Source organism: Periophthalmus magnuspinnatus, chromosome 16, assembly GCF_009829125.3.
Source record: "Periophthalmus magnuspinnatus isolate fPerMag1 chromosome 16, fPerMag1.2.pri, whole genome shotgun sequence".
Taxonomy (NCBI): Eukaryota; Metazoa; Chordata; class Actinopteri; order Gobiiformes; family Gobiidae; genus Periophthalmus; species Periophthalmus magnuspinnatus.
Genome location: NC_047141.1, coordinates 680,067 through 700,650, shown reverse-complemented (window position 1 = coordinate 700,650; position 20,584 = coordinate 680,067). Strand labels below are relative to the sequence as shown.

At 48.3% G+C, this 20,584-nt stretch overlaps 1 protein-coding gene across 1 annotated transcript in view; it reads right to left on the bottom strand.

Annotated features, from left to right (window-relative positions):
- thbs3a (thrombospondin 3a) overlaps positions 1-20,145 on the bottom strand; it is a 33,571-nt gene extending 13,426 nt beyond the window's left edge. Inside the window, exons 1-12 of the mRNA XM_033981338.2 lie at positions 19,802-20,145; positions 18,226-18,432; positions 17,640-17,893; positions 17,107-17,227; positions 16,453-16,535; positions 16,282-16,333; positions 16,002-16,150; positions 8,351-8,488; positions 5,351-5,425; positions 3,057-3,209; positions 2,354-2,464; positions 2,036-2,143 (exon numbers count right to left, since the gene is read on the bottom strand). Of these exons, the coding sequence (XP_033837229.1) occupies positions 2,036-2,143; positions 2,354-2,464; positions 3,057-3,209; positions 5,351-5,425; positions 8,351-8,488; positions 16,002-16,150; positions 16,282-16,333; positions 16,453-16,535; positions 17,107-17,227; positions 17,640-17,893; positions 18,226-18,432; positions 19,802-19,886 (1,536 nt within the window). The 5' untranslated portion in view covers positions 19,887-20,145. The remainder of the gene's footprint in view (positions 1-2,035; positions 2,144-2,353; positions 2,465-3,056; positions 3,210-5,350; positions 5,426-8,350; positions 8,489-16,001; positions 16,151-16,281; positions 16,334-16,452; positions 16,536-17,106; positions 17,228-17,639; positions 17,894-18,225; positions 18,433-19,801) is intronic.
- Positions 20,146-20,584: the final 439 nt, after the last annotated feature.

Below are 20,584 nucleotides of genomic sequence, written 5' to 3'. Positions count from 1 at the left end.
CAGTCACTATATGCTGGTAAGGACCAGCTATGTTCAGTCTAATAAAGAGCACACGGTTCACCCCAGAGGGCAGTGTGCAGAGGGCAGAGGGCAATGTGCAGATGGCAGTGTGCAGAGGGCAGAGGACAATGTGCAGAGGGCAATGTGCAGAGGGCAGTGTGCAGAGGGAAGTGTTCAGGGGCAGTGTGCAGAGATGGGCCGTGTCCCAATTCACCAAACTGGCCTTAGAATCACCATTCGAAGTGTGCATCGAAGGGCAGTTACGGAATTTCCTGCGCGACAAGGGCTGTCCCATTTCAACGCACCCTACTGAATGCGGCCAACAAACCTGCCCTTCCCTTTGCACCGTTTCCATGGAGATCGGACGTAACCGAAGCGTGCATCCGTGCACACTTCACGCACTTCTATATCCCATCATGCACCGCGGCTACGCAAAAAAGAGAAGAAAATGGAGTCCGTTCAACTGTTCGTGCTGGTTTACCTCATCTACAACAGTGCGACATGAAACTGTTAAATCTGAATAAAGATCTGTACAGTGTGTTTGATGATTAAAAAAGAGGGGAGTTACATGGAATAAAGGAATGTGCAGTTATTGCTTGACAATAAGAAGACATTATTATCATTAGAAATTATTACTGCAATAAGAATAATGTAAGAATGTTAATTTCTATTGTAAGCGTCAAAGACCAAGAGACTGAAACATAAAGTCAGAAGAGTTTAATGAGTTCCACACAGGTAATGTGAACAATGAAGCAACGGACTCTCCAGAAAGGACAGAAGAGAGTCCTGAGACGTGCACAAAATCTTTATGAATTACGGCACATTCCATAGGTCTGCGCCCCTCGTGGGCACGTGTCATTTACCTTTGTGTTAGTAAATCAAGATACTAGTTAGATGTAGCGCTGCACTGCTAGAAAATACGAACTGGCACGGCACAGAAGGGAAACAGTGCCCTCTACTGTTATTAAAGTGGTGTAGCCACTGGCCAAAATACCGAATCGTTAAACTGCAATATCCCACTTTATGTACAATTAATCAGTGTTCTCTGGTTTATAGACTACGAATGTAAAAATGATATTGTTACCTCTGTCTCTGTTATTACGTTTTCACAAGGTATATTTTGTTAAAGTTATGAAGTAGCTACAAATGAGAAAAACATCCCCTTGAACGTTATATTTGCATATTGATATTCAATCTAAACAGAAAGAAACGGCTGTGATGACGACTTCTTGACTTTTCTTCTATTAAATAATAAATAATTAAAAATAACGTACGTAACGTACGTATTGTATGCTCAAAGACAGTGGTGGAAGCGCGGTCCGTGGTGTAGGCTTGTCACATTTCAGCAAGATGGTGGCTACACTGAAGAGGACAGATTCTTGACCGGAACCTTCAAACTACACTTTGAAGAGTACTTCGAAGGGTCCCTTCAAAGGGTCTTATTGTCTAATCATCAAACACATGGCCTGTACTTATCTTTATTCAGATTTAACTGTTTCATGTCACACTGTTGTAGATGAGGTAAACCAGTACGAACATTTGAATGTGTATTTCACAACGGACTCCATTTTCTTCTCTTTTTTGCGTAGTCGCGGTGCATGATGGGATATAGCAGTGCGTGAAGTGTGCATGGATGCACGCTTTGGTTACGTCCGATCTCCATGGAAATGGTGCAAAGGGCAGGGCAGCTTTGTCGGGCGCATTCAGTAGCGTGCATTGAATTGGGACAGCCCTTGTCCCACCGGAAATTCCGTAACTGGCTTTCTACGCACACTTCGAATGGTGATTCTGGTGATGTTCAGCGGGCAGTGTGCTGAGATGTGCAGAAATGTGCAAAGGGTAGTGTGCAGAGGGCAGTGTTCAGAGGGCAGTGTTCAGAGGGCAGTGTGCAGAGGGCAATGTGCAGAGGGCAGTGTGCAGAGGGCAGCGTGCAGAGGGTAGTGTGCAGAGGGCAGTGTGTGTGTGTGTGTGTGTGTGTACAGTATGCAATACTTTACAGTAAGTGTTCCACATGTAGTGGTGTGTAGTGTGGTACCTCGACATTCTTGATTCCATCGCCATCTGCATCCTCGTCGCACTGGTCTCCAATCCCATCTCCATCTGCATCCTCCTGACCGCTGTTTGGGGTCAGGACACAGTTGTCCTGGAAACACACAGGTCAGCTCTGGCATCCCTGCAGGCCATGTATCATCACTACAGGCTGTTTATGATAACTATGTACAGGAACTGTACCTGTCTGCAGAGGCTCTGATTGATTCTCACTTGTCTGAAGAGGCTCTGATTGGCTCTCACTTGTCTGCTGAGGCTCTGATTGGCCCACTTAAACCTCCCTTCTCCTCTGATTGGTCCTCACCTGTCTGCAGTGGCGGTGTGTGTCCTCACAGGGGAGGGAACGATCCGGAAAGCCATCAATGTCCGTGTCCAGTCCACATGTGTTTCCATTCCCCGCCCAGCCCACGTTACACTGCAACAGAGAGACCAGGACTAAACCAGGACTGAACCAGGATTAAACATGGTCTAAACCAAAACTAAACCAGGTCTAAACTGGGACTAAACCTTGAATACATCGGGACTGAACCAAGACTGACCCAGGTCTAAACCAGGACTAAAACAGGACTACAACTGGACTGAACCAGGAGTAATCCAAGACTAAACCAGGATTAAACCAGGACTGAACCAGGACTGAACCAGGGCTGAACCAGGGCTGAACCAGGACTAAACCAGGATTAAACCAGGATTAAGCCAGGACTGAACCATGACTAAACTAGGACTGAACCAGGACTGAACCAGAACTAAACTAGGACTGAACCGGGACTGAACCAGGATTGAACCAGGACTGAACCAAGTCTGAACCAGGACAAATCTGGGTCTGAACCAGGACTGAACCGGGACTGATCCGGGACTGAACCAGGACTGAACCAGGACTAAACTGGGACTAAACCAAGACTAAACCAGGACTAAATTAGGACTAAATCAGGACTGAACCAGGACTGAACCAGGACTGAACCAGGACTGAACCAGGACTGAACCAGGACTAAACCAGGTCTGGGTCTTACCGTGCAGGTGACCTCTCCGCTGCGCTCCAAGGTGCAGTAGGCATTGGCGTCACAGGGGTTAAAGGTCAGGCCAGAGCAGGACTTTCGGGCAAAACATCCTGAGGTCTGGTTCCCACGGAAACCAGGTCGACAGCCGCCACATTTGTACGAGCCCTGATCAGGAAGATTTTCCTATTGATTACATGATATTCTGATAGGAAACACACAAAAGATATCACGCTGGAAGGTGGGAGGGTCGGAGGCTGCATGCATATCTATGGAAGAATGTTCAGCAGTTACCATGGTGACACAATGCACACATTAGCAAAACTGCCAATAACGTTTTTATATAGGCTAATGCTAGCTAGCTTTTGACTGTAGATTTATGTGTGAGGGACTTGTTTAACAGCACAAATCAGCTCACATGTTGTAGTTCCAGCTAAGTCAATTCATTCTGGTTAGATTAAAGTCAAACTTGAGTAACAGAGCTTCTAACAGAGCAGTGACTACAGTTAGCATCAAGGAATTGTAAGATGTTTTCTAGCAGTGCAGCACTACTGGTATCTTGATTTACTAGTGCTAAGGTACATAACACGTGCCCACTAGTGGATATGTAATACATTACTTACTTTCTTACAAAGATGCAAAAATGTGTTTCCCATGCAGCAGTGACCAGATATCACAATAAGGGAAGATAACAGCTATGTTCTGGTCATTTTGGTTAAGGCTTTTCTTATCTGTAGCCCCTCTCACTAAGAATTGTACCTGCCCATTTTTAAGAGGCCCATCTGGGGAGTGAGGCAGGGAACTGTTTCAGATTCCTGGGCACTGACCACCTGGTGATGGTCGGACACTAGATGCCCCTCGTGTGCCCTGATCCTGTTCTGTGGACCCGGACCCCCCCTTCCCTCGCTTGGCTGGATGACCCGGTGTCTGACTGGGGTGGCTCTGCTGTGGGTGGGCCCCTCTCTCTCCCTTAGTTGAGTGGCTCTGGCCCTTCAGACTTGAACTCTATCTGCAAATGGATGCACATTAGTCCTGGACACATCTGCTGCTGTCTATCCATAGGAGTGGATCTCTCCTTCACTGTGGTTCTCCTCGAGGTTTCTCATTTTCCCCACAGTTTTTTTTAGTTTTTTTAGTTTTTCTCTTTCCCAAGAAGGAGGGTTTAAGAACGGGATGTTCTGGGACAGTTCTCTATTTGCCTGTTTTCTGGTGATTCATTTGCTTGCCTCTTTCTCTTTCATTGTTGAGATTCTTTAACTTTCTGTTGGTAAAATTTATTCAGCCCTAAGAGGCAGCCCTAATGCTGTGATTTTGGGCCTTAAGTAAATTGAACCGAATTGAATTGAATTGTCTGACCTCCACTCTGAGAGGGTTATAAAACACTCACCTTGTTCAACTTTGCTTAAAATTTCTTAATGTGTGACGTCATGCAGAACTCAATAAACTCTTCTGACTTTATATTTCAGTCTCTTGGTCCTCTTTGACGCTTAGACCAGAAACGAACATTCTTACAGAATATGTGATGTCTCAATTGATTACATGATATTCTTATAGGGAACACCCAAAAGATAAATGCACAAATGTTGAACCTGATCATTTCTATTAGTGACTAGACTATTAGCAGAAGTAGTGGCAGTAGTAGCAGTAGTAGCAGTAGTATCAGTCGTAGCAGTAGTAGTAATAGTAGTAGTAGTAGTAGCAGTAGCAGCAGTAGCAGTAGTAGTAGTAGCAGTAGCAGCAGTAATAGTTGTTGTTGTTGTAGTAGTAGTAGTAGTAGTAGCTGTGGTATCAGTAGCAGTAGTAGCAGTAGTAGTAGTAGCTGTAGTAAGAGTAGTAGTAGTCGTAGTATTAGAAGTAGTAAAAGTAGTAGTAGCAGTACTAGTAGTAGTAGTAGCAGCTGTAGTATCAGTAGTACTGGTAGTAGTAGTAGTAGTAGGAGGAGTAGTAGTAGTAGTAGTAGTAGTGGTAGCAGCTGTATCAGTATTAGCAGTAGTAGTAGTAGTAGTAGTAGTAGTAGTAGTAGTAGCTGTTGTATGAGTAGTACTGGTAGTAGTAGTAGTAGTAGCAGTAGTAGCAGTAGTAGCAGTAGTAGCAGTCATAGTAGCAGCATCAGTAGCAGTATTAGTAGCAGTAGTATCAGTGGTAACAGTAGTAGTAGCAGTAGTAGTAGTAGCTGTTGTATGAGTAGTACTGGTAGTAGTAGTAGTAGCAGTAGTAGCAGTAGTAGCAGTAGTAGCATCAGTAGCAGTATTAGTATCAGTAGTATCAGTGGTAACAGTAGTAGTAGTAGCTGTAGTATTTGTACTGACCACAGTGTTGATGCACACAGAGTTGGGAGTACAGGCGTCAGGCAGGTCCACACATTCATCGATGTCAGAGCACTCCTGAAACAGAGACCAGGATCAGGATCATAACCAGACCAGGACTAGGACCAGACCAAGATGATAACCAGACCAGGACCAGGATCTAGAAAGTTTCTCACTGACAGCGATCAGGAAAAGGTCCTGATGAATACTTGAATGTGATTGGTTGAAGCATCACATCAGCAGAACAAGCCAAAATATCCTCCACAAAAGCAAAGTGCTTCAGTCTGTGTTTCTGTGGAAATAGGCACAGGTTGGCCTGTGTGCACTGCCCAGCTCAAGAGGAACCACTGAAGTGAACTCTAATGTTGTAATGTGTTTACTGGTTGTTTCTTACTGAATGTGTGTACAGTGCCAGATGTGACTCCTGAAGGACTACAGATAGAAGTAGCATTGGGCTAATTCTAGCATATTAACATTGTGTGCATTAAATGTCCCTTTAAATAATTGTAAAATGTAAAAAAAAAAAAAGACTTGTTTGTGTGCTTCGCCTTTGACTCGGCCCAAATGTCAATGCTTTTCTGTTACTGATGTGCCAACTAACGGCTGGGCCCCATCTCAGGATCCAAGATGGTTTCTCCTGAGTTTGTAACTCACAAATACCAGAGAATCTATCTGGCTGTGCAGGGTTAGGTCTGCGAACTGGCCAGAACCAGGCACAGACCTGGAGAAGATTCCAGTTAGGTGCTGACCACAGACTGTATAACAGAAGTTGATTGAGGGAACGTGACGTCACCCATAGCGTTCAGCTCCAAATGAAGCTCATAGAAGCTAGCAGTTATAACAACGTATTTGAAGTTTGACCATGTTTGGAATTTCCGGCTGTGAGTATCGTAGCAATCAAAGAGCTAATCAGCAGCGAGGCTGATTTAGGGACAAAATAGTGAAACCCCAGAATCATGTAGCGCTGGTTAATATGAACATTTTAAGACCAAAATGACGAGGCTGACAGCAGCAATTACAGAGAGAGGGGCCACGTATTTTCAATGTAAAATGAACTGGTGCCAGAGTCGACGGAATCATAAGCGCGCCTGCGCTTACTTCGTATTTGGAACGTGATGGCTAGCAGGCTTCCTATTGTCATGATCCGCAGTGTCCACTCCTGGTTTTCCTCCCTGCGTGCTCCTTCCCTCCCTCACCTGCCAGATCTGGGCTGGGCTCCTGGCTCCTCCCGCGCGCACCTGCAGCCCATCAGTGCATCAACCTGCCTGCTGGGCATAAAAGGAGCTGGGAGAGGAGACTCAGCGCGGGATCATTGTCATGTTCACTTCACCCTGTCGTGTCACGTCTTTCCTGCCTGCATTCCTGTCGCCCTTGTGTTCTTGTCGTGCTCCGGTCCTGGATGTCTCCTGCCTGCTCTGCCCTACGCCCGTCTGGTCTGCCTGTCGTCCTGTCGTCCCTTCATGTGGTCTGTTCCTGTGTCCTGTGTTCCTGCTCACCTGCTCACCTGCTCACCTCCGGATCACCCACTGGTTGTACATTGTCCTATTTTCTACAATAAATCCTGTAAATATCCCCCGAGTCTGCATCCTTTGGTCCGCTACACTCACCCGTTACGACACCTATATCCATTTACACAGTTGAAACTAAACGTTTACATAGACACATACACTTTTTTCCTCACTGTCTGACATGAAATCAGACTAAACCTTTGCTGTTTTAGGTCAATTAGGATTACCAAAATTATTTCTATTTGCTAAATGAAAGAATAATGACAGAAGATTACTATACCTTTAAACAATATGGGAAAACCCAGATGATGATGGCATGTCTTTGGGAGCTTCTGGTTTATTCACAACATTTGAGTTAATATGAGACACACCTGTGGATGTACTTGAAGACACACCAAAAAGTTACACCAATTCTGTCAGGAGGAATGGGCGAAAATTCCTGCTGTAGTTGGCAAGAACATTTGACCCAAGTCATACAGTTTAAAGACAATGGTACCAAATACTAATAAAATGTATTTAAACATCTGACTTTGAAGAAAGTAATGAAAAATTGTCTAAAAAATCCTCTCATTATTCTAGCATTTAGAGTCGCAGGGGCAGCAGTCTAAGCAGGAACTTCCAGACGTCCCTCACCCCAGATTTGTCCTCCAGCGCCTCCGGTGGGACCCCAAGGCGTTCCCAGGCCAGCCGAGAGACATAGTCCCTCCAGCGCGTCCTGGGTCTTCCACAGGGCCTCCTCCCAGTGGGACATGCCCGGAACACCTCCCTAGGGCGGAGTCCTGAACAGATGCCCGAGCCACCTCAGCTGGCTCTAATCCGAGGAGTAGCAGCTCTAGTCCGAGCTCCTCCTGCATGACCGAGCTCCTCATCCTATCCCTAAAGGTGTGCCCGGCCACCCTTTCGGCCGCTTGTATCCGCAACCCTGTCCTTTCAATCATTACCCAGAGATCATGACTATAGGTGAGGGTAGGGAGGCAGACTGAACAGTAAATCTAGAGTTTTGCCTATCGGTTCAGCTCCTTTTTTTACTACATCAGTTCGATACAGTGACCACATCACTGCCGATGCTGCACCGATCCGCCTGTCATTCTCACTCTCCACTCTTTCCTCACTCGTGAACAAGACCCTAAGATACTTGAAGTCCTCCACTAGAGGCAGGGACTCACCACCCACCCGGAGAGGGCTAGCCACCTTTTTCCGGTTGAGAACCTTGACCTTGGATTTAAAGGAGCTGATTCTCACCTCATGCCGCTTCACACTCGGCTGCAAACTGCCCCAGTACGTGCTGCAGGTCCTGGCTTGATGAAGCCATATCAAATAACAAATAGTAAATAGAAGTAATTTTGGTAATCTTAAACGGCCACAACAGGAAAAGTTTAGTCTGATTTCATGTCAAACAGTGAAAAAAAATATGTGTGGTTTATATCTGGTTTAAACTGTATATATAGCCTATGGTCCTGTCCCGGCTCATAACAGGTCTGGACTTTTTTATTACCTGTCTGTGGGTCTTGGCAAAGCTGAGGCCAGTGCCGCTCACTGGCGCCCCCCACAGGCCAGCAGGGCACGGCAAACACGAGAACCCTCCCACCGTGTTTAGGCAGAGGGCAGGGTCATGACACGGCCACACGGAGCACTGAGGAGAGAGAGCGTTAGACCAGTGAAGTACTCTAACAGAATATGGATGACACCTGTATAACACACTGAAGGCACTTTGAAAGCTGTTTGTCCTGCTCTTGCACTGTTCATAATCACAGTCAGAAACACTCTACACAACACTGCTGCAACCCTTCATTTTATTTGTTTAAGTTTATTTTCTAATATTTTCTTATCTTGATTTTTCAGTGCCTATTTCTGTTCTTGAACGGTCCTGCAACTGGAATTTCCCCAGTGTGTGACATAAAATAAACGTTTTCTTATTTTATCTTATCTTAAAGACCAAACCAGGTCCAAAGGAGACCAGAGACCAGACCAAAGACCAGAGACCAGACTAGAGACTGGAGACCGGAGACCGGAGACCGGAGACCAGAAACCAGAGACCAGAGAAGAGACCAAAGACCAGAAACAAGAGACCGGACCAGAGACCAGAGACTGGACCAAAGACCAGAGACCAGACTTAAGACCAGACCAAAGACCAGAGACCAGACCAGAGACCAGAGCAAAGACCAGAGATCGGACCAGAGACCACACCAGAGGCCAAAGACCAGAGACCACAGACCAGAGACCAGACTTAAGACCAGAGACCAGACTTAAGACCAGACCAGACCAGAGAGAGCCCCTTCCCGAACCGCCACCTTAACGTGGTGGAGGGGTTTGAGCACCCAAATGATCCTGGGAGCTATGTTGTCGGGGGCTTCATGCCCCTGGTAGGGTCATCCATGGCAAACAGGTCCAGGGAGACGGGACAGACTAAGATCGGTTCAGAAGCCTAACATGAGGAAAGAGACAGCAAGGCCAGTTACGTCGCCCGGACTGGCGTTACCGGGGCCCCACCCTGGAGCCAGGCCTGGGTGGGTGCTGGGCAGCCAGCGCCTGGTGGCCGGGCCTTTCCCCACCGGGCCTAGCCAGGCCCAGCCCGAAGGAACGAGTGGGGCTGTCCTCCAGTGGACCCACCACCTGCGGGAGCTTGGGCTCTGGAACCCAACTCCTTGAGAGGGGTTGGACTCTCCATTTTTCTGGCATTGCCCGCGGGGAACAGCGGCGAGCTGGTGTGGGCTTGCTCATTGCCCCACAGCTCAGCCGCCATGTGTTGGATTTCACCCCGGTGAACGAGAGGGTCGTGTCCCTGCGCCTTTGGGCCGGGGACAGGTCTCTCACTGTTGTGTCGGCCTACGGGCCAAACAGCAGTGCAGAGTACCCGGCCTTCTTAGAGTCCCTTGGAGGAGTACTAGACAGTGCACCAACCAGGGACTCCGTTGTTCTCCTGGGGGATGTTATGTTCAAGACTCAGGAGGCTTGACGAGTGATCATTTTGAGAACAGGTTTTTATTCTTGTGGTCCCCCGAGCATGTCACACAACTCCCGCTCCTATACACACGTGTCTTCCTGTCTACGGGTGCCTGTCTGTTCTAACTTCAATACATCACATCCCCCTTTTTAACTATTTTAAACTGTACATTTTAACTGTCACAGTAATGCCACATTTCAAAATTACATTTGAATCAAAGTGCAAACATCTCTTATATTTCTTTCAGATAACATGTTGGATAACTTACAACTGCTGTTTGCAATAAATATTTAACTGAACTTGTCTTTACCAAAACACAATTTTACAGTTCATTATTCTCTGTATCTAGCAGGTGGTTTTACTTCTCTACCAGATCTGGTTTTGTATGTTATTGCATCAGAGGTAGGATGAACAGTCTGTGTATCATGTGAATCAGTAACATGATCAGGTGGCCCTGTTTGAAAAGTCTCTGAATCACTTGTTTGCATTTGAGTGTACTGTCCATCTGCTCTGAAGGTTTCCTCCTCTGTTTTGCGTAGGTGTTTCCTGTTCCTCCTGTACACTCTACCATCAGGTGTATGAACCAAATATGAACGTGGCTGCTCGTGTTTATGCAGAACCACAGCCGGCTGCCATGACTCTCCTCATTGCATCCGAACATTCTCCCCATCTTGCAAATCAGGCAGTGACCTTGTTTGTCTGTCAAAGTACAGCTTTTGCTTTAGTTGCCTTTCTTTCAAATGCTGATGAACCTTGTCCAATCCATCTGGAGTAAGCAGTGATGTAGATGTTGGCAGTTTTCCTTTTAGCCGGCGTCCCATAAGTAATTGTGCAGGGGATAGTCCTACATTCTCCAAAGGTGTATTCCGGTACTCCAAAAGTGAAATGTAGGGGTCACCTTTGCAGCACTCGGTTTTCTTCAGTAGACTTTTTATAGTCTGTACAGTTCTTTCAGCCTGTCCATTGGACTGAGCATGTGCGGGACTGGACATGACGTGTCTGAACTCCCAGCTTTCTGCAAATACTTTGAATTCATCACTGGCATACTGAAGACCATTATCTGATATTAGTACATCAGGTATACCATGCCTGGCAAACATTGACTTGATAGCCAGTATGACACTGTGGCTAGTAGTGTCCTTCAGTTTCATGAGCTCTGGAAACTTTGAGAAATAGTCCACACACAGAAGAAACTCAGATCCATTGTAGTGAAAGAGATCAGTGCCTACTTTCGCCCATGGCCTGTTGGGTAGTGGATGTGAAAGAAGAGGTTCTCTTGGATTACTCTTTCTGTGTTGGTTGCACACTGCACACTTTAACACCGTTTGCTCAATGTGCGCTGACATGTTCGGCCAATACAAAATGTCTCTGGCTCTCTCTTTACACTTGACCACTCCTAAGTGTGACTCATGTATTTTCTCCAGCATGTCTTGTCTTAGCTGCACAGGGACAATAATCTTAGCAGCTTTAAACATCAGTCCCGAGGTGTATGTGATTTCATCTCTAAATGTCCAGTATGGCAAAATGTCTTTTGGTACAGTACGCCTTTCATTTGGCCAACCTTTCAGTGTCATGTCCTTTAATAACTGCATTTCTCTGTCTTCCGCAGTAGCTTTTTGAAACTTGAGTAGTTTTTCCTTGGACATTGGTAACTGCTGTGTGACCAAATTTACGTCCAACTCTTTTCCCAGTAGATCTTCTTTTTGTTCTCTGAGAAAAGCTCTACTCAGTGTGTCTGCTATGTAAAGTTCTTTACCAGGTTTGTACATTACCTTTAAGCTGTACCTCTGAAGCCTCAGAAGCATTCTTTGTAGCCTCATAGGAGCCTGGTGAAGCGACTTTTTGTAAATGCTCTCCAGCGGCTTGTGGTCACTTTCCACTTGAATATCTTTCCCATAAACAAACTGATGGAACTTTTCACAGCCATAAACAATAGCAAGTAGCTCCTTTTCAATCTGAGCATACCTTCGCTGACAGTCAGTGAGCGCTCTTGATCCGTATGCCACAGGTTGTCCATCCTGAAGTAAGACTGCTCCTATTCCTTCAGAACTCGCATCTACCGAAAGAGTGACAGGTTTATTGACGTCGTAGTATTTGAGTGTAGGAGCGTTGGTGACAAGCTGTTTTAGTTGTTCAAAACGTTCTCGTTGTTGTTTCTCCCAGTGCCACTCCACATTTCCTTCAAGCAGCTTTCTCAGGGGTGCACTGATATCTGCCAAGTTTGGTATGAACTTGGCAAGATACTGAATCATACCCAAGAATCTTAACAGCTCTTGTTTGTCCTGTGGAGGAGGTAGCTGTGTCACCGCTCTCACCTTTTCTTCATCTGGTTTTAAACCATGGTCGGTGAGTGTATGTCCAATGTACTTGATCTCATTTGTCCTAATGAAACACTTGTTTTTGTTGAGTTTCAGATTATATTCTCTTGCTCTGTCCAACAGTTTTTTCAGTCTTTGATCATGCTCTTGTTTAGAGTCTCCCCACACCAGTAAGTCATCGATAATGTTGACAACACCATCCAAATTCTTTAAATCAGTGACATATGTATCTATACTCTCACCTTGTTTTTGTGCTCTGGTGAAGAACATGTGTCGTATGTAAGGCAAGTTTTTTCGTGGCTCACAATATTCTTGAAACTTCTTTTTTAGAACGGCGATTTTGTCTTCTTCATCCTCTGCGAAGTGAAACGTGTTGCTTACTTTTATTGCCTCTTCTCCGGCAACGTGCAGAAAAGTCGCGCATTGCACTTTTTCAGATTTTTCAGCAATGCCACTAGCCGTGCAGAAAAGTTCGAAGCGCTGAATCCAGTTTCTCCAATTTTCTGCTAGGTTGCCATGCAAACTCAGGTTCTGTGGTGGTTGAAACTGTGCCATCTTCTTTATCCACCGGAAGTAAGGGATGTCGTCAGGCTGAAGAAGGAGTCCTATCGAGCCTTGTTGGCTCGTGGGACTCCTGAGGCAGCTGACGAGTACCGGTGGGCCAAGCGGGCCGCGGCTCGGGCAGTCACAGAGGCAAAAACTCGGGGTTGGGAGGAGTTCGGGGAGGCCATGGAGGAGGACTATTGGACGGCCTCAAAGAGATTCTGGCAAACCGTCTGATGCCTCAGGAGGGGGAAGCAGTGCTTCACCAACACTGTTTACAGTGCGGGTGGAGAGCTGCTGACCTCGACTGGGGATGTTGTCGGGCGGTGGAAGGAATACTTTGAGGATCTCCTCAATCCCACTGTCACGTCTTCCGAGGAGGAAGCAGAAACTGGGGACCCGGAGGCGGGCTCGTCCATCACCCTGGCTGAAGTCACCGAGGTGGTTGGCAAGCTCCTCGGTGACAAGGCTCCGGGGGTGGATGAGATCCATCCCGAGTACCTCAAGTCTCTGGATGTTGTGGGGCTGTCTTGGCTGACACGTCTCTGCAACATCGCGTGGCAGTCGGGGACAGTACCTGTGGAATGGCAGACCGGGGTGGTGGTCCCTCTGTATAAGAAGGGGGACCAGAGGGTGTGTTCCAATTACAGGGGAATCACACTCCTCAGCCTTCCCGGTAAGGTCTATTCCAGGGTACTGGAGAGGAGAATCCGACCGATAGTCGAACCTCGGATTCAGGAGGAGCAGTGTGGTTTTCGTCCTGGTCGCGGAACACTGGACCAGCTCTATACTCTCCATCGGGTCCCTGAGGGTTCATGGGAGTTTGTCTAACCAGTCCACATGTGTTTTGTGGATCTGATCTGGAGAAGGCATTCGACCGTGTCCCTCGTGGTGTCCTTTGGGGGGTGCTCTGGGAGTATGGGGTCCGGGGCTCTTTGCTAAGGGCTGTCCGGTCCCTGTATGACCGGAGCGGGAGCTGTGTTCGCATTGCCGGCAGTAAGTCAGACCTGTTCCCGGTGCATGTTGGGCTCCGCCAGGGCTGCCCTTTGTTACCGGTTCTGTTCATTATGTTATGGACAGAATTTCTAGGCGCAGCCAGGGGCCGGAGGTCTGGTTTGGGAACCACAGGATTTCATCTCTGCTGTTTGCAGATGATGTTGTCCTGATGGCTTCTTCGAGCCAGAACCTGCAGCAGGCACTGGGGTGGTTTGCAGCTGAGTGTGAAGCGGCTGGGCTGAGAATCAACTCCTCCAAATCCGAGGCCATGGTTCTCGACCGGAAAAAGGTGACTTGCCCTCTCCGGGTAGGTGGTGAGTCTCTGCCTCAAGTGGAGGAGTTCAATTATCTCGGGGTCTTGTTCACGAGTGAGGGAAGGATGGAGCGTGAGATTGACAGGCGGATCCGTGCAGCGTTTGCAGTGATGCGGTCGCTGTATCGGTCCATTGTGGTAAAGAAGGAGCTGAGTCCAAAGGCAAAGCTCTCGATTTACCGGTCAATCTACGTTCCTACCCTCACCTATGGTCATGAGCTTTGGGTAATGACTGAAAGGACAAGGTCGTGGATACAAGTAGCTGAAATGGGTTTCCTCCGTAGGGTGGCCAGGTGCACCCTTAGGGATAGGGTGAGGAGCTCGGTCACACGGGAGGAGCTTGGAGTAGAGCCGCTGCTCCTGCACATCGAGAAGAACCAGTTGAGGTGGCTCGGGCATCTGCTCAGGATGCCTCCTTGACGCCTCCCTAGGGAGGTGTTCTGGGCATGTCCCACCGGGAGGAGGCCCGGGGAAGACCCAGGACACGCTGGAGGGACTATGTCTCTCGGCTGGCCTGGGAACACCTTGGGGTCCCACCGGAGGAGCTGGAGGATGTGTCCAGGGTGAGGGAAGTCTGGGAGTCCCTGCTTAGACTGCTGCCCCCGCGACCTGGCCCCGGATAAGCGGAAGAAAATGGATGGATGGATGGATGGATGGACGGACCAGAGAGCAGACCAGAGACCAGACCAAAGACCAGAGACCAGACCAGAGACTGGAGACCAGAGACCAGAAACCAGAGACCAGAGAAGAGACCAGAGACCGGACCAGAGACTAGAAACCAGAGACCAGACAGCAGACCAATAACCAGAGACCAGAGACCAAAGGCCAGAAACCAAAGGCCAGAGACCAGAGACCGAAGCCCGGAGACCAGAGACCAGATACTAGAGAACAGAGACCAGACCAGAGACCAGACTAGAGATCAGACCAGAGACCAGACCAAAGACCAGAGACCAGAGACTAGAGACCATAGACCAGAGACCAGAGACCAGAGACCAGAGACCATAGACCAGAGACCATAGACCAGAGACCAAAGACTGGAGACCAGAGATCAAAGACCAGAGACCGGAGACATAAGACCAGAGTCTAGAGACCAGAGACTAAAGACCAGAGACTAGAGACCGGAGACTAGAGACCGGAGACCAAAGACCAGACCACAGACCGGAGACCAGACCAGAGACCAGACTTAAGACCAGACTAAAGGCCAGAGATCAGACTTAAGACCAGACTAAAGACCAGAGACCAGACCAGAGACCAGAGCAGACGAGAGAGCAGACCACAGACCGGAGACCAGAAATAATACCAGAGACCAGAGACTAGACCAGAGACCAATGACCAGAGACCGGAGACCGAGGACCGGAGACCAGAGACCAGCGCAGAGGCCGGAGACCGGGGACCGGGGACCGGAGACTGAAGACCAGAGACCAGATAGTAGAGACCAGAGACCAGACCAGAGACCAGACTAGAGATCAGACCAGAGACCAGACCAAAGACCAGAGAACAGAGACCAGAGACCAGAGCCCATAGACCAGAGACTAGAGACCGTAGACAAAAGACCAGACCACAGACCGGAGTCCAGACCAGAGACCAGACTTAAGACCAGACTAAAGACCAGAGATCAGACTTAAGACCAGACTAAAGACCAGAGATCAGACTTAAGACCAGACTAAAGACCAGAGATCAGACTTAAGACCAGACTAAAGACCACAGGCCGAGACGGAGACCGGAGATCGGAGATTGGAGACCAGAGACCAGAGACAAGAGACCAGAGACCAGAGATCAGAGACCAGAGACCGGAGAGTAGAGACCAGCCCAGAAACCAGAGACAGAGACTGGAGAACAGAGAACAGAGACCGGAGACCAGAGACCGGAGACCGGAGACCGGAGACCGGAGACCGGAGACCGGAGACCGGAGACCAGAGACCGGAGACCAGACCAGAGACCAGAGACCAAACAGAGACCAGAGACCAGACGAGAGAACCGGTTGAGATCAGGAGAGACAAAGGGTTAAAAGAGTTTCGATGTGCTCCCAGACCTCGTCCACATCCTCACAGTGCGTCCCATTGCCTTCAAACCCGGGTGGACATGGACCACAGGTGAATCCTGGGAACTGTAGGCTCTCCACACAGGCCACGCCCTTAAAGCAGGGGTTAGGAGAGCATCGCGAGCGTGGCTCATGGAACCCTGTGATAGAGAGAGAACACAGTTAGACCTGGTTTAAACCTGGTTTAGTCCTGTTTTAGCCTTGGTTTTGTTTTGGTTTAGTCCTGATTGAGTCCTGGTCTAGTCCTGGATTAGTCCTGGTTCAGACTCACCACAAACCTGACACTCCAAGATGGTGTTTCGAATCAAAGACATTTCTTTCACCTGAAACAAAAACAAGATTTGGTCTGCTGTCACCTGTCTCTCATTCCCTCTCACCTGCTCTCAGATGTCCTGTCTCTCCCCCTCTCCTCCTCACCTGTCTCTCTCTGTCTTTTTCTCACCTGTTCCCGGATGTCTTGTCTAAGCTCTCCCAGCACCTGGTTAAAGATGATGAGCTGACCAATCAGAGCCTTCAGATGGTCACCTGACAGGAAACAGGAAGAAAAACAGTTTGTCTAAACCAGAGTTTAGGCGTTTGTGGGACATGTACATGTGGAGCACACCGGGGCTGAGTATTTGATTCTGTCTTCTACGTTTATAATTTTTTAGACCTGTTTTAGCCCTAATTTAGGCTCTGACCTTATTTTGTCCTAACCACTTTTGCCTCTAAGTGCTCCTAAACCACAGTTTCTTTATGATGGCATCATTGACTGTGTAATGAAGTGGACTAAGTGAGTGTGGTCAAATGAAGTAAGTAAAGTAAATTACCCCCTTTCTTTAATACCCCATAGAAGTAAAATACCCCCTCTTTAATAGCCCATAGAAGTAAAATACCCCCTTTAATACCACGTGGAAGTAAAATACTCCTCTTAAGCTTAGGAACAGTTATGGTTAGAGCATAAGGACAGGTTAGCTAATCAGTTCTTGGCAGAACTGCATTGGGGGAAAAAATGACAAAACCAATGTCTGCTAAGGTCAAAGGTCAGAGTTACAGTTTGAAATCAGAGCCAGTCTGATCAAGGTATCGTGCACCAGCAGGGGGCATTATCACTTACCAAGGATGCCACTGACGTCGCCACTGACGCCGTTCGTCGAATCCTGAAACGGACAATCAGCCAGAGCGCCGGCTTTAGCCACACTGCCCCCAAGCACAAGGCTCAGGAACTGCACCGAGCCCTGGAAAACAAGAGAAAATTTTATGCAACAAAACTTTACTAGTCTTCAAAAAGATAACTTCTGTATTCCTGGTTTAGTTCTGTTGTAGTCTTGGTATAGTGCTGGATAGTCGTGGTTTAGATCTTGGTTTAATTGTGTATAGTCCTAGTTTGGTCCTGGTTTAGTCCTGCTTTGTCCTGGTTTAGTCCTGGTTTGGCCCTGGTTTAGTCCTGGTTCAGAGGTAATTTTGTTTTGATTTAGTCCTTGTTTAGTCTTGCTTTGCCCTTGTTTAGTCTTGGTTTAGACCTGGTTTAGTTTGGTTTAGTCCTGGTTTAATCCTGCTTTGTCCTGGTTTAATCCTGCTTTGTCCTGGTTTAGTCCTGATTCAGTCCTGGTTTAGTCCTGGTTCAAAGCTGGTTGAGAATGGTTTTACCTGGACTCGTGCATATGTCTTCTGTCCGTGCCTGACGTCCACCATGTTGCTGTCTTCAGGCAGGTTTCCCAGAGCAGGAAGTGATGCGGCAGAATCGGCCAATCGGCAGTCGACATAGAGCTCGGCGCTGAGGCTCTGGCGCCGCAGTCCACCCAACCGCAGCACCAGGCTATGGCTTCGCCCATCAGCCAGCGGCGCGTTCTGGAGGTTCAGAGTGTGCAGCCGACCGTCAGCACGAATGTATCTCACCAGCACTGAGGAGCGAAGAGCAGGACTAAAGCAGGTGTGAAAAAAGACTAAACCAGGACTAAACCAGGACTAAACCAAGACTAAACCAGGACTGAACCAGGACTGAACCTGGACTAAAGCAGAACTGAACCAGGACTGAACTAGAACTAAAGCAGGACTGAACCAGAAATAAACCAGGACTAAACCAGGTTTGAACCAGGACTTAACTAGGAGTAAACCAGGACTGAGGAGAGAAGCCAGAACAGATCTAAACCAGATCTAAACCAGATCTAAACCAGGTCTAAACCAGGTCTAAACCAGGTCTAAAGCAGGACTCTTTCATATAATCAGGTGGTACCTTTGCTGATCTTGCCCATGAGTGCCACCTCCAGGATCTTGCTGTGGTCCTGTTTGTTGTAGAGTCCGAACAAAACTCCTCCCAGTTTTGGAGGCAGCTTCAGCGTCGACACGAGGTAGACGTCACTGAGCGTGCTCAGCCCTGCCCACAACTTCTCCACCGCCGCTGCCATCTGCCCTGCCTCCTGCAGCGCCAGGACATCAATCACTGTAAGAGAAAGAACTAGGTCTGAACCAGATCGAAACCAGGACTAGACCAGGACTAGACCGGAACTAGACCGGAACTAGACCGGAACTAGACCGGAACTAGACCGGAACTAGACCAGGACTTAGACCAGGACTAGACCAGGACTAGACCAGGACTAGACCAGGACTAGACCAGGACTAGACCAGGACTAGACCAGGACTAAATTGATTACTTTAATATTGTGAACCACGTTTGGACACGCAAATGGAATCACGGGGAAACTACGGTATTCTTTTAACACTCCGGACCAGGTCTGGCCCTGTTTGGCTGAACCAGAACTAAACCAGTTCTGAACCAGATCTAAAGTGAAACACTAGGAACTAGGAAAAAAAAATCACACGCTTAAAGGCCATCAGCTGTGGGACCAGGAGCAGGACTCTGCAGTTTGCAAACCACAAACCCCACTCTATCAAGTCAGACTCTGAATGTGGGCTGTGTTTGGCCTGATGTGTTTGAAAACTCACCTGGGAAATGCAAAATCATACGTCTTTGTAAAGTATTGAAGAATTGTGTACTCTAACCTGAAAACCAACATACCAGGGTTCTGTCTCTGCCAGCCAACTGATCCTGTGTCTAAGCTAGGTTTAGTCCTGGTCCTAAACCAGGTCCAGGGTTAGTCCTGGTCCTAAACCTGGTCCAAGATTAGTCCTGGTCCTATACCTCGTTCAGAGTTAGTCCTGGATCTAAACCTGGCCCAGGCTTAGTCCTGGTCCTAAACCTGGTCCAGGGTTAGTCCTGGTTCTAAACCTGGTCTGCGGTGAAAGTGTAACATGTTTTTGAACTTCCTCCTTCTGTGTATGAGCGTTTCCATGGTAACGAGCAACATAAACACTCGCACGCGCGGAACACACATGATGCATGCGCGCACACCCCTCGCACGCACGTGCATTCTCCAGAGGAGCCCCATTCCTCCGCAGCAGTGAAACCTTTACTGCCGAGTGGAAAGTAGCGGTCACCGCAGCCCCCTCTGCGCAGCTCCACGTTCTGAAACCTGAGCAAAACTGAGTATAAACCAGGACTAAACCGGACTGGGGACTGAACCGTGTCTGGGCCATGACTAAACCGGGTCTAAGCCTGGACTAAACTGGTTCAGGTCCATATGAACACTAACATTCCCTGTTGAGCTGAGATGCACCTTTGAAGTGAGCTGGTTCAGTTACAGGATGAGACAATCATTTGTCTTGTGGTGAGAGTTCAGACAAATCCCCGTGAAACCAGTAAGTCACGTGACCCACTGACGGTAACGGCGGAAACTCACTGAACCGAACCGCTGCCAACTTTTAGTGAGAAGTTATAAAACAGACTATGAATACTAGTCTGACTAGTTTACCTTGGACGTCAGCTCCATCCGTTATCCCGTGGACCCTCAGCCCCGACACCAGCGCCGTCACCAGGAGCACGGCCCTCCAGCCCATCCCTGAAGACCTCCAAAAGAGCCGCGGAACCAGACCGGACTGGCCCCAAAAGTGAAGTCCGGAGCGGTGTGGAAGAGCGAGGAGACCCGGGGATGGAGAGGACTGGATTCACGAGGGAGAGAAGTTCACAAAGTTTGGGGATAAAGTGCGTAAAGCCGGAGTGAGCTGGAGGAGCGGGACGGGCGCTCCGCTTAATGTTACCGGGAGAGGAGGACCGAAGAGCGGACACTGAGAGGGTCCGATGGAGGAAACCCAGAGGAGAGCAGGCACGCGCGGCACCGGGGGAGGACCAGCGGAGGAGGGGGGCCCGTGCACGCGCCTCAGCTGGAAAATCAGGCGCGCCCACACTCCTGAGCCTCGTTTAAACCGTGTTCAGTCCTGTTTTAGTCCTGGTTAAGAGCACGTACACACACGTCTTTAAAAACCCACCGTAAAAAATACCGAGGGTAAACTTTACCGTTCCGGTGCGGTCTTGCCTTTGGTCTTACGCGCCCATAACGCACCGGAGACGCGCAACTATAGGAGAAACATGAGAACAATGCTGCGTTTGAACTGAAACACCGGGGGATCTCATTTATTAAAAAAAAAAGGGAAAAAAAGGCCCAATAAAACGGACAAACAGCACGTATGGCTTTTTACTTCTGAAAACACTTCTGTGCAGAGCTCCAGGGTTTTGGCCCGGATCGCTCATTTCCATG